Source organism: Nothobranchius furzeri, chromosome 17 (assembly GCF_043380555.1).
Source record: "Nothobranchius furzeri strain GRZ-AD chromosome 17, NfurGRZ-RIMD1, whole genome shotgun sequence".
NCBI lineage: Eukaryota > Metazoa > Chordata > Actinopteri > Cyprinodontiformes > Nothobranchiidae > Nothobranchius > Nothobranchius furzeri.
Window position 1 is genome coordinate 27,540,837 of NC_091757.1, and position 14,098 is coordinate 27,554,934.

The window sequence follows — 14,098 nt, forward strand, 5'->3', positions numbered from 1 at the left end:
GAGGAGCTGAAGGGTGTTACTTGGTAGATCTGCTTTCCTTCATGTCCATTGTTTGACCTGAGATACGTGGAGTAAACGGTGGGATTGAAGGACTGATAAAAACGCGACTGTGGTTCACTAACACTGTCACAAGCTAACATCTTTAGCCTTGAATCAAATTAAATCAGCTTCTTCTTCAATACTCTGTCTACCTGCCTAAGGGCTCAGTTTAGATTGCTCCTGTATAACGGAAATCAAATCCAAGTAACATTAAATTCACCAAAATCAACATTCTCACTGGAATTTCTGTTTGTCAGCCAATTTCCAGAAGAAGCCACCTCCATGCAGAGCAGCAGTGCTGCCCACTGAGCTGTCCAGGTTTTGTTCTGACTGTCGTGGTGTTTCCACCTCTGTTAACAAAATGTACCCTTTAAAGCAGGGGGATTGGATTCCAGGCCTGGTCAGTGTTCAGCATGTTTTAGTGGTTTATCTGCCCTGACACACTTGACTCAGTGGGTGACTCACCTGTGCAGCAGCTCATCGGGCTCTGCAGAACCCTGTTAATCACCTGCTGATTGAAATCAGGTGTGTTGAAGCAGAGTTCAAACCAAAACGGGCTGGACACAGGCCCTTCGGGCCTGCAGTTGAATGCCACCACTTTAACCCTTTCATGCACAATGAGGTGGACATGTAATAAAGAATTTGTCAATAAATGTTAAAACAAGTTAAAAAGAAGTTTGTTTCATTCATACTTAAAGGTGAAACAATGAAACAATAGTTAAAAAACATGGTTGAAGATTAAATAATTCATGCATGAAAGGGTTAAATGAGTGGAACTGAGCAGATGTTGTAAATGATGGTTTGATTCAGACCTCCATTTGGTAGAGTGAAACGAGTGATTTGATTTTCAGACTGATGAAAGGACAAGCTGCTGTTTCATCTGAACCAAGCTTGTCTTATTTTTGTCCCCACAGGTTTCGTGCCGGTTTCAGACAAGCGTTCCGCTGCTGCCCCTGCGTCACACAGACTGCTTACGAAGGCCTGGAGCTCAAGTCCACCCGCTACTTTCAGACCCAAACCAGTGTTTATAAGGGCAGTCGAATGGAGACGACTGTATCCACTGTGCTTCACGCTGGGGAAGACGCAGAGCAGCCTAAAGTCAAGGTTACTGGAGGTCACGGGCCTGCTGGGGCTGCATTTGGGGGGAAACCACATCGTTCATCCCTGGACCTAACTTCAAACGGGTCATCAATCAGGAGTGTTTCCAAAACGGTGTCAGAGGCATCGAGCTTCTTCTCCAGTAACAACCTGCAGGAATAGGTGTGACGTGCAGGCTGCATTGGTTGTTGCGTAAGAATCAGGTTTTATTTTCCTGCGTGGGTTCGTAGTTCAGAGTGAGTGTTTGCCTATTTACCCAACACCCCACTAGAGAGTACTTGTGATACCATATTATATACGTGTTTATCAAACATTAGGGAGATTTTATCATGAAGCAACAAAAGGGTACATCTGCCACATGAAAATCATGCGTATTACAGACCAGGCTTCAGCAGATGTTAGCTTTTCCCGTTCTCACAGCTTCTGATCATCTCTGCAGCAGAAAGCGAGGTTCACACATTCTCAGTCACACATGCTGTGTGACTGACTCCACACTATCTATTTTGGATTGAAGCCACAGTAAAAGCACAAGACAGAGGATAATGCGAACACAGCAGCATCTCGTTCTGACAGGAAGGTCTCTGGAAATCGGAGGCATTCCCCCCACATCTAGAAGAGGAAAAAATGGGTTTCCAGTCAGGTTTGTGTTATGATCAAAGAGGCTCTAACATATGAGGAGCTGAAGACGGCGAGCAGCGCCTTTGTGCAAGTGCACACTGATCAGAATACCAACTCCTATCTCTCCGAGCAGGACCGCAGCCGCGAGCTAGCATGAAGAAATCATGCCTGTCTGACTGAACGAGTGCTCTAAAGTTCCCCTATGGACTTTGCTGAGAACTTCTGGCAATCAGCAAAAACACCCACAGCAGCTGTCTCATCTTTCGTCTGGCAGAGCTTTGACTTCAGCAGCTGGCAGCGTCTTTTCTGAAGACAGAAGCTTTTCTAATGCAAAGAATGAAACGCCTGGCATCCCAAACGGGACGAAAAGGGACCGTGTGACTCAAGAGCTGGTGGATTTGAGTATGACTGGTGATGTTTGAGAACCACATGACACAGTGGCATGTGACATGAACTTCTATCTATGAAGCTAGTTTCTCCTTAGCGCCTCAGTGAATGAATCCAATTGTTTTACATGTCATGTAATCGATGTGCTCTGAGCTTCAGCTGCTTGTTGTTAAGTTGACCACTACTCTGCTCATGCTGTGGATGACTGGTTCTCTAAAAGCTCCTTCTGTCCCACTGTAACCCAGCTAAGATCGCTTCACACGTCTAGATTATCCTGGTTCTGCAACCCCCAAGGCATTTCACAACACATCCATTCACGCTCACCCATTCACACCGGTGGTGATGAGCTACAGTGTAGCCACAGAAGAAGAAGATATCATTTCTATAGCGCCTCTCAAGATAAAAATCACGAGGCGCTTCACAAAAACTAAAAATTTAAAAAGATAAAGAAGAATTTAGAAAATGGTTAAAATATATTTAAAACGAGCAAAAAATAGACAATTGTGATTAAAAATGTTAAGAAAGAGAGAGAGTTAATAGTGTCTTCAGAAAAGACAGCTGCCCTGGGGCACGCTGACGGGTTAAGTGTCTTTCCTAAAGACATAAATACTGCGGCAGGCTGAGCGGGACTCGATCCTGTAACCCTCTGGTTATGAGACGAGCGCTAAACTCCTGCCTCCGTCGTCCCCGCCTTTCATCGTCTAATGAAATGTAGTCATTTGCTCCAGTTGTGTTTGTGGAAAATATTTAAATCTAGCATTTTTTATCTTTTTTATTTCTTTATAAATGATCAGTTGAATAAACTAGATCCAAAATGTTTTACACATATCCTGCAGTGAGCTTAAACGTTAATTCCATTAGATTTACATATTTTTAGGGTTCTGAACAAACAAAAGCTCAGTTAGACCCAAACAGCAGAACTGTCATTAATCAGCCATTAGTCGGCACAACACCAGGAAGAGAGCAACTCCAAACACCCGAGGGGCCTGGCTGAAGCATATTTTACACACACACACACACACACACACACACACACGTGCACCCACGCGCACACACACACATACACACACACACGTGCACCCACGCACACACACACATACACACACACACCCACGCACACACACACATACACACACACACCCACACACACACACATATACACACACACATACACACACCCACGCACACACACACACATACACACACGCGCGCGCACACACACACACATACACACACACACACACACAATGATCAAGTAGTTCAGAGAGTACATCGAGCCCTGACGTGAGAATACAGGAGTTCACCGTTGGAGATAGCAGAATACACACAGCACCCGTTAGTAACATGGTTTTCATTTACATTTATTTTTAGAAACAAGGTACAAATGTAATCAGATTACCATAGTCTTTCTTAGAGTCTTAAGTTCTGAAAAGAAAAAGTTTCCACATAATGCCGATGCAGTCACAGGCCAGTGAACAGTCGGGGTTAGATTCCAGAAAAAACACAACATGTTAACATAAGGACAATTTTACTTTAAAGAGTAAGTCACCCCCTTACCAGAGTCTACTCTACCCACATTTACTGTTTAAAAAAGCATCAGAAGGAGGCTACGCCTGGTGGACCGGGAGGGCGGAGCTACGGCAGTGAGTTGCACAGACTGCTCTACCTCACCACCCAACACGCTTGCTTACTCTCCAATCAAAACAAACACGCTCCCACATAAATACACCCCGCTCTGATGGAGCCACTAGCAAACACACGCATGCACAAATACACATCCGCCCACTTAGATGAAGCATCCATCCTTTTTCATCCACTCATCTGGAGTCGGGTCGCGGGGGCAGTAGCCTAAGTTGAGGCCCAGACTTCCCTCTCCTCAGCCACTTGGGCCAACTCCTCCGGGGAATCCCAAGGCGTTCCCTGGCCAGGTGAGAGACATAGTCCCTCCACCGTGTCCTGGGTCTACCTTTAGGCCTCCTCCCGGTTGGACGTGGCAGGATAACCTCACCAGGAAGGCGTCCAGGACGCATCCTGACCAGATGCCTGAGCCTTAGATGAAGCTGATGGAAAAGCACACACACACACTTGCAAACACACTTTTTGCTTAGATTGAGAAAAGGCAGCCTTTCCTAGTTCCTGATAGTGACTCTAGCTCCTTTGCCTCAGAACAGTCATTTGAGGTGGTTGTCCCCACCTCCTTCATCACAGGACAGAAGAAACGGAGAAATATATTTTTGGCAGAGAGCGGTGCTGAGCCATGTCGGCACTAGAGTGATCAAGGCAGTAGGGGGCATGGCCGAGACTGGGTTGCAGTGCAGTGCCGCCATGTCAGATGTAGTGGCTAATGTCAAAAATCACATCTTAACCAATAGCATAGGCCAGCGGTACTCAATAGGCGGCCCGCGGGCCCCCTCTTTGTGGCCCCAGAACGTGCACATTTATTTATAAACCACTAGTTTGCGTGCCGGTGCACATGCACGGATTATATGAGGGGGCATGGCATTGTAAAAAGTGTGATCGGTTACCCAAGTCCCTTTTCAGCATGGCATGTAAGCAGTCTTCAGGAAAAAAAAAAACGATAAAAGCAGCCGTCTCTCCCAAGGATCGTCTGAGACAGGGCTGGGACAACTGCGCTGGACTCGGACGAACACACACACACACACACACACACACACACACACACACACACACACACGCACACACACACACACACAGTGGGCTGTACTCACTGAGTTTCTGCAGTTCTTCAGCACAGCAGGGACATTTTCAATTGCAAATAGCACACAAAACCACTGAGAATCCCGCTGCAGCACAGCGAATGTTTTAAAAAGGTAATCCAAGAAAGTTCCCCATTGCATATGGCCTCTTCTGCCTTGATTTTCTCGTTTTGTGCTTCGAACATTGGCGCTAAACTAAAGGCTTGTTAGCTATAAAGGTAGCTTAACAATTGAGTTGCAGGATCCTAGCAAACAGTTACCAGAATGCGTCCTTTCAAAATAAGACAGTTTCAAGTTAAGCTCTGCCACTAATGACAGCTATCCTCGTTTGAATGCGGTGAAACGACCAGCTGCGCCTCCGCGCTGGGAACCTGTTTCCGGCTTCAAAGACGACCACGTAAGCAACAGAGCTAACAGCCCAGACGAAGCCCTCCGAGGCCGGTGGCATCGGGGCTGCAAGGCAGTGGAGTCCCAGGAACGCGCTAACGCTACAGCTCCACTGGACCAGCTGGACAGAACATCATCATCATGGCAATGTTTCCAGCTTCAGAGACAACCACATTTCTTTTAATTATATAGACTTGGGTAAGGGCTTCTGGTCTACGCGGAAGCTATGGCCACGGAAACCAGAACACATCAGTTTCACTGTAAATGAGGGGTAATCCAGCCAACATGATGCAATTTCACTTCATCTCATGAAATCAAGGTAAATCTGTTCTTAGATTAGATTCACTGACCCTTAATTAACCTGCATAGTAAAGATAACACACGTGGCCTGTTACTTTTGGCCACTTGGACACAAAAACTAACCTTAATGAGGTGATACTCCCTCGTAGAAAAATCAGCAGAATTTCATCTACCTCATAGCAGCTTTTTAAATTTACAATCAAATATTTTTAATACTACTTTTCCATGTTAGATGCTCAAAAATCACATTCTGATGCCTTGTAAGTCACTTGAATGTCTTGTTAAACAGCTGACTGATGCATCTCACAGGAAAACGACTGCTCTGCGACACAAACGCCCGCTTACATCCAGCTGGATTGGCACAGATTAAAGCTTGGTTTATGCTTGACGCATTCACTTTCCGCGTGGTGATGCGGCTCACGGATGGAACACGCTTCACAACTCGCAGTGTTTATGGTTCGTGCGGCTCGTCTCTGCGGTGAGCCAATATTCTCCCAGACTGAACGGGGCAGCATGGAGCTCTACAGCATGCATCCAACACTACACCATAGTAGAAGTAGAAATTACTGTTTACAACACGGCATTCCAGCATTTTTAACAGCGTCCTCGTCTTTTCCGACAGTGTGAGCTATTTCTCTCCAAGAATTATTAACAACACGTTGATCCCGGTGATCTCTGAGAGCTGAATCATACAAATGTCTGTATTTACGAACCTCTGCCAAACTAGTTCTTGCCGGTCCGCCATGTTTTTCCGCGTCCGTCCGTCCGCGTGGTTAGAAATTTTCCGAGGTGCGCGTTGCGGAAATTCTGGGCCGTGCGGAGGCGCGGTGGAGGTGCGTGGTTGTTAAAATGACGCAAAATGACGCAACTTTTCCACGCGGAGCCGTGCTAACCTCGCGGACGCGTCAAGCATAAACCAACCTTTAGAATCCCTTAACAGTCGTATCGCTGCTACGCTTAGGTTCTCATCAAACACCCCGGAGACATTCTCCTGCCCTGTGCCATGGATGCATGGCTTCTCCACACAGGGTGCCAGTGCCACCAGCCCTGACTATAAACCTCTTTGGCCTCCCTTCAAAGATATTACTAAGACCCATTTTTCATGCTTTATCATGAATAATGAGGAGTCCACTGCTTGGTCATGTCAGACTGGAGACCTGACCAAGACGTCCAAAGACAAGCCACGATCAGGATGATTGTTCCCATCAAAACAAGCTGTTATCCAGCGTCAGGCGGACTCACACATCTGTTCCTGAGTAAAAAGAAAAGAATTCTTCATTTCTAAAGCAGATTCAAGTCTGGCTTTGCTAATTTATTGAGGCTTCTGTAATATGCAGAAACAGCAGATGTCTTTGCAGAAGTGTTTTCTAGAAGCCCACTTGTTTTCATACAATATTGCATAGCGTGTACGATATATGCACTCAAGTGTCGGAGTGCACTCCAGCTGAGCGTAATAAGGCAGCAGCAATCAAACCTCAACATTTGGAAGCTTCTTTTGCCCAGGAGAGGTGCACCGACGTGTGGTGGGGATGTGCTTTGACTATGTTTAGCTGACGACATCCTTGCCTGATGAAGCATTAACAGCTCTTTCACATAAGCTCTGACCACTAAGAAAAAATACTTTTAACTGTTAAACACTAAAGCTTGATGCTTAGGTCATTCATGGGGAACCCATAATTAAAACTCAGCTGTTTATGCCAGAGATGAGAATGCCAACTTTGTCGTGTTGTATTTGTACGTCTATTAACCTGAAAACTGAATTAAGATGCAACAGTGGAAAACTAAATGCTCTTTAGTCAAGTCAACTTTATTTATATAGCACCTTACAGACGCATGAAAGCTGCCCAAAGTGCTTAACAAGCCAAAACAAAAACAGCAATTTCCTGTAAGGCTGAAAATAAGTTAAAGGTTCATTATAAAAGAAATAAAAACATGACATAAAAACAAATAAACAAATAATTCAAACTGACTTAAAAGTGACTAAAAAACTGATGCAGTCTCACACTGAATTAAAGACAACTGAGAAGAGACGAGTCCTTAGAAGCGATTTGAAACCCGACAGTGAGGAAGCCATCCTAATCCAACAGGCAGTGCATTCTTAAAAGGTAGGGCTGCTACTGAGAAAACTCTGTCACCCCTGAGCTTTTGCTTGGTTCTCGCCACCTCCAGGGCAAGCTGGTCAGCGGACCTCAGTGACCGAAACGGGGAGTGAGCAACTAAAAGCTTACACCGATACTGCACACAGTCATCTGCTGTCTCTCTAATTATAATCACATTTGTTTCTATGAACTCAGCAATGCATATTTTTAGACACCAACACTTAGATTAAGGTACACATTTAACCTGAGCTCCTGCAGGCCTTGTCCACGCAGAACAGCGGCTAAGCCTGTCGTGGCTAAGTCAGGTTTGTACGTGGTGCAGCAACGGCCACAGAAATGCACCAGAAACAGCTAACTAGGCACACTGCGCGTGATTTTCTGCACTCTGGGGAAACCCAAGCAGAGGAAAGTGGTAGGGCTATCATCAGTTTCTTCTTTGTTGTATTTTTTGGAAAAACAAGAATTTTTCTAGCCTAGAAATCTAGACACAGCAGCCACGCTCCACTGGAGCCTCAGCAGGTCTACCATTGGCCTGAGCAGTTTTATTTTACGCCAGTCACAGCGCTCCATCGGTTTGGTGGCAGCAGCTTGTTTGAAATGGCTCTGGCATCAACTTTGGACTATTTAGACTTTGGCTTTTCTTTGAGTCAAGAGCGGGTATGGGTACTTGAGTCATTTATTTGGAAAAGGGATGTATTAGTGCCTTCAGTGTATGGCAGATCACCCCACTGACTGACACCCGTAGTGGTAAGTAAGGCGCATTGTCCACTAGCATGTGTTTGAAAGACTGTTCTCTATGAGTCGTGTCAGAATATATATTTACATGTATAGGATTGCTTGCCAGGCTAGAAATTTTCTACTCGTGAATCCATTTTTAAAAGTTTTTTAAACATCTGGAACACCCTTCCTGTGTGGACAGAACTGCAGTCTAACACACACAATAATACAAACATTCACCCAGGTGTAGCAATTAATACAAATGAATTATGACCAATAAGATGTGATTATTTCATACAAATATGAAAGATCTTTGAATGTTTAATCGGGAGATTCTCGGGTTCTTTGCTTCATCAGGGACCATAAACACACTTCGTATTAATCCAGACAGAGTCAGGTATATAGTTTGTAAAATTAATTTAATTCTGTTTGCTAAACTAATAATTTATACATGACAAGATATGAATAATGAGATGTGGTGTGGTGGATGTGAGGTCATGTAATGGAAGCTAGATGCTGTAGCAACCATTCTTTGTATCTGAGAGAAATTGTGAAGTCTGGGTTATAAAAGTGAATTGGCTGTTTATTTAGTAATCTACAGATTTATTTATTTATAAACCTCATCAGACTCCAGTATGCAGGCTTACGATACCCGTGTATGAGTTGCTCCCCGCGGTCTGGAGGGATGAGGTCACCGGACGTCGAAACCACGATACTCAGAGATTAGTAGCTTCCTCTGAGTTCAGCTTACCCGGCCATGAGATGCAACCCGGGTCTGCAGATTAGGTGTGAAGTAGCTCTGTAAAGAGCTGTTGTGTCTGTTATCACTCGCAGCGTCGCAGAAAGGCTTTTGACTTAAGATCAAAGGAGTTTGTTTCAAAAGAGGCTTCCTGAATCGGGAGTCAGCGGGAAACTGAATTACTCGGGAAGTAAATCTTGTTTTAATAAACTCATTATTTATAATTTCTGGCGTATTCTGGCAAATCAGAATGTGCCATGTCTGGAAGGCTTTACCAAAGCATCCCTCAGACAGCCACGCCTTCCTTCAGATACAAAAATGTTTTTTACCTTAATATGTGTCTTATTGTAACGTGTATGAGTGTAAACAACGATTAACTTGTTAAATCAAACACATATATAGTGATTTGTGACATAAATGGATCATTGTAAGAACAATAATCATTTTAAATTCATTTATTTAAGCACAAATTATTCAAACATTTGATTTAAACGTCTTGTTCATTCATCACAGATTATTTAACTTATAACTTCATGGAGTCGTCACTCGTTCAGAGTGAAGAATGTTGACGTCTGGTTTTCACGCAGAGAGCGTAGGACCTTGGGAGAGAATGTTTGTTTGAATGTTTTGTCTTCATGGAATGTCAACACGCGTTGAGCAGAACCTTCTGGTTCTGGAAGGCCAAATAGAAAGTGGATTTATGCTGTAGATAAAAGATCATTATGTTGATCAATATATAGATGAGAATTGACCCTTTTGGACGTTACACAAGTTTCTCCCAAACCCAGCCATGGTTTTTCCCTAGAAAGAGGTGAGGCTGGATAGAAAAGAAGCAGCAACTGTGGCAAATCAATGATTTACATCCAGAGATTAATTTACAGCTTTTAGTATGTAAAGAACTGGAAAAAACCTCCTCATCATCTTGTCATCACCTCATCACAACCAGAGAGGCAGGAACAATCCTCACTCCGAGTCCTGAGAGCAGACTCGTCATCATGGTCAGGTCGAGTGGAGTGGGTGAATGAGAGGCTGCCGCTTTAATGAATGTGTAATCAACTTAGTTCAACGAGAGCTTCGCAAATGAGCACCCTTTTCTCCCTCTCCAACACAAACACACACACTCTCACCCAGCCGTTGCTGATGAGAGCGCCAGCGTCGGAGAAGAAATCTGCCAGATTGTTGCTGAGGAGCGGCGCCAGGCAGGCTGAACAGCGGGGTGAATAGCCTCATCAGCGCCATCTCTTCCTGTGTTGCTACCCATCCCTCACTCTCAAATCATGCTAATTACAGCCAAGAAGTGGAGAAGACAACTAGCCAAGCAGGAACACACACACACACATACACACACACGATGCACGTTGCGAGCAGACCTAATCACTGAAGTGTCCTCAAAATATAGATATCGGTGACATAAGAGCTCGCTGAAGAGAATTTAATTGTAGCAGTGGGAACAGTTAGCCTGCTTTAGCAACACCATGCAACAAGCTCCACACAAAGTAATGAGAGGATTGTTACATGTACACACACTTCAGCTAAACACACCAACAAAAGGATGTTTCAATATGTAGAAACCTTTCTTCATTTCAGATCACCCCAACATCTGTGTGTGTGTGTGTGTGTGTGTGTGTGTGTGTGTGTGTGTGTGTGTGCGTGCGTGCGTGTGTGTGTGTGTGTGCGTGCGTGCATGTGTGTGTGTGTGTGTAGATGCTATCAGGCTCAATGTTGATGCTTTGTTGATTTTACCTTCAGCATCGCTGCTGTGCCTCTTATCCTCACGTGGGTTAGGTGTGGTTTTGCTGCAGAACGTAATATGTTTCCTAGCTGGATAGGACAACTCCTTCAGCCCTTTCACTTGGAGGTGTCTGTTTGCTGTGTTGCCATTTATTACATGGTAACACGTGCTTAATGCAGCTAAATAACACTTTGAACTGTGTATGCTCAGAGAAGAAAAGGTTTTATTCCTGGAAGTTGACAACCTGGTGTTATAGTACCTCTTTAGTGGGTGGTGTACCACTTCCCCATCCTAATGTGTCTGAAAACTCAACATCACTGCTTTGCTTTGCATTCAGACACTGCTCTTAGGAGCCGGGTGTGACTAGATCATGTGTTCAAGGTCTGAGTGAAAACATGTTTTGGCCTAAATCATCATTTGGACTCACAACACATTGTGTTGCACTGAAGGAATAGATTATGTAACTAGGGATGTCCCGATCAGCATTTTAGGCTTCTGATCCTGATCTGATCTTTTAACTTCAAATCCAATACGATTTCAAGGCCCGATCAAATAGTTTGCCTTTACTATTGAAATGTATAAAGCTGAAATATTTTAGCGAGGAGAGCTGAGCAATGCTGTAAGTGTCCCAGACATCTTGAGAAATGTAAATCACCTCTTGATTCGTCATCCATTTGGTTAACTTCTTTTGGAAAACCCGACCCTAAACAGGGCGAGACTATCACACAGGAAAAGGAGCCCTCTACAGGAGTAGCATATGCCAGCGTGCTCAGAGACTATTTCGGAAGATCGGCAAGACTTGTCAGTTATAATTGCTGATCTCCAATCCCTGAAAAATATGAAAAAATCGTCCCAATCTGATCTTGGGTTGGGACATCCCTATTAACCCATTAGCGTCTCTGAAAAGGGCCATGTTGGGAACTTGTAAAGCTTTGTGTAGGATTTGTTCTGTGTGTGGTATTCTGAGTTATGCCAGAGCAGATGGAAAGACACCCCAGTTAATCTGTTGTTCTGCAACTGGTAACATTTCTGTGTGAACATGGATCACCCGCTGCTTTTGCACCAGCATCCATTCATCAAGAAAATTGGGCTTTGCAAATGGCAACGACTTTATGATGACTAAAGTTGGTCATCAAGCCTAAATGTCAGATAGCTGCAGAAATAAAACATGCTGTAGTGTTCAGATCCCGTTGGTCTTTATTATGAACAGAGAAGAATCAGGCGGGTGGGTCTGAGAGGTGTCTCTCATCCTAAAGTCCTGTTAATCATTTGGAACTTGGACCTTTTTTATTCATGTTTAATCTACATTTTGTACGAATCCTGTAATAATTATAATCCTTCAGCTGTTGCCGCAGCAAACATTACCACTTCAGTGTATAGATAAATGTATGAGTCATGATCTGACAGTTTTAAGACAGCAATGCACCAAGTTGTTTAATATCTGCTTTTTTCTTTCATGCTCTGACTTTAAGCCTCATTGTTACCATTTAAATTTGTCTTTTAAAACGTGTTTTTGTGTACTTCTTCCAGTTCAAGTACTACTATGAGGTAACTGTGATCTGTGTGTTACTGCTTCCTGGATGAAAAGTTCTATGTTAATTCTGATGTTGATTAAAGAAAAGCTTTGTTCCATTGTTGATTTATAACCTCCACTGTGGTCACTTCAGATGATAAAGCATGAGGTCAGGATGTATATTATCTTACATCAGGCAATACAGGTGGAAAACATCTGAAACAGAGATCCAAACACACACACACACACACACACACACACAATCACAAGAGTGTTTTGAGTGTGTGTGTCACAGTCTTTGTATTTTCTGACCCCAACTACATTTATTCTGAGTTGAAAGAGAAAAAGAACAGAGAAGAAACAACACCAGTGTGTGTGTGTGTGTGTGTGTGTGTGTGTGTGTGTACTTGTATTTATAGGTTTATGTGGACAAATTTTAACTTTTAACCTGTACTGTGTAGACATTTTCACATTGTGGGGACAGTTGGCTGGTCCACACAATGACAAAATACCCTAAAACTTGGTTTTTGAGGCATGGTGTGTGTTAACTTTTGTTTAAGTTAGGGTTAGGTATAATACAGTCACAAAAATGAAAGATAAATGAATGGAAGTCAATGCAGGGTCCACACAAACATATAAATACAAGTGTGTGTGTGTGTGTGTGTGTGTGTGTGTGTGTGTGTGTGTGTGTGTGTGTGTGTGTGTGTGTGTGTGTGTGTGTGTGTGTGTGTGTGTGTGCACTGATGTGCTGCGTGTCAGATAAAAACGTGTCATTTGCGTCGGGGGACCCTCAGCGGGACCACACAGCCTGCATGATAACAGGTGAGCTGCCTCCACATCCACAAACCCTGTGAATTTACTCGACCTGCCACATTTAATTTGTGTGTTACATCAACAGAAGAAATAGCTCAACTGATTGCAACCTTGAGTCAGATGTTTATTGTCATTTTCATCTATCAAACATCTTTACAACCATCTAACTTGGGCCAAATTTTAGCATCAGAAATATCCAAATAATGTTTGAGGTTAATCTTTGGTCAGGCGTCTGTCTTATTAATACCTGATTCATAACTTTATGGACAGGATTTCTAGGAACAGCCAAAGTGTTGAGTGGATATGTTTTGGTGACCTGAGGATTGAGTCTCTGCATTTGCAGATGATGTGGTCCTGTTGGTGACGGTGAAGCCGAGTGTGAAGCAGCTGGGATGATAATCAGTTCCTCTAAATCTGAGACTATGGTCTTGAGTCGTAAAAGGGTAGAATGTCCACTTATACATGGAGGCAATTTTAATTTTTGGATGTATTGTCCAGACAAGCTCAGTACAGCTGGGACTCAGCGCAATTGGCAGTCCACTAATATAGTTAAACAGTACAAGAGTGATTACAGGCTTTGTAATGCATGGCGATCTCTTCATCCTAACTGTAGAGAGTATACTTTTTTCTTATACGGCCATCACTCTCATTGCCGTTTGGATTATTTTCTAGTCAGCAGCTCATTGTTGGCTGACATTTCAGACACTGAGATACACCTTATAGTTGTCAGCGACCATGCTCCGGTTTCTTTAACTCTGGTATATAAGATGATTATCCCACAGAGCAAAACTGGTTTTGTAGATTTTTTTAAAAAGGAGTGGGCTTTAAATTTAGAACATAATGACCTGCCTGGAACGTCAGCATCTGTTCTCTGGGAGGCAGGAAAGGCAGTGATGAGAGGTAAAACAATCTCTTTCTCATCACATAAAAAAAAACTGA

At 43.6% G+C, this 14,098-nt stretch overlaps 1 protein-coding gene across 1 annotated transcript in view; it reads left to right on the top strand.

The window, feature by feature from the left end:
- The window catches only part of tacr1a (tachykinin receptor 1a), a 170,864-nt gene extending 158,401 nt beyond the window's left edge, over window positions 1-12,463 (top strand). The window contains exon 5 of the mRNA XM_054731214.2: window positions 954-12,463. Coding sequence (XP_054587189.1) covers window positions 954-1,299 — 346 coding nt within the window. The 3' untranslated portion in view covers window positions 1,300-12,463. The remainder of the gene's footprint in view (window positions 1-953) is intronic.
- Window positions 12,464-14,098: the final 1,635 nt, after the last annotated feature.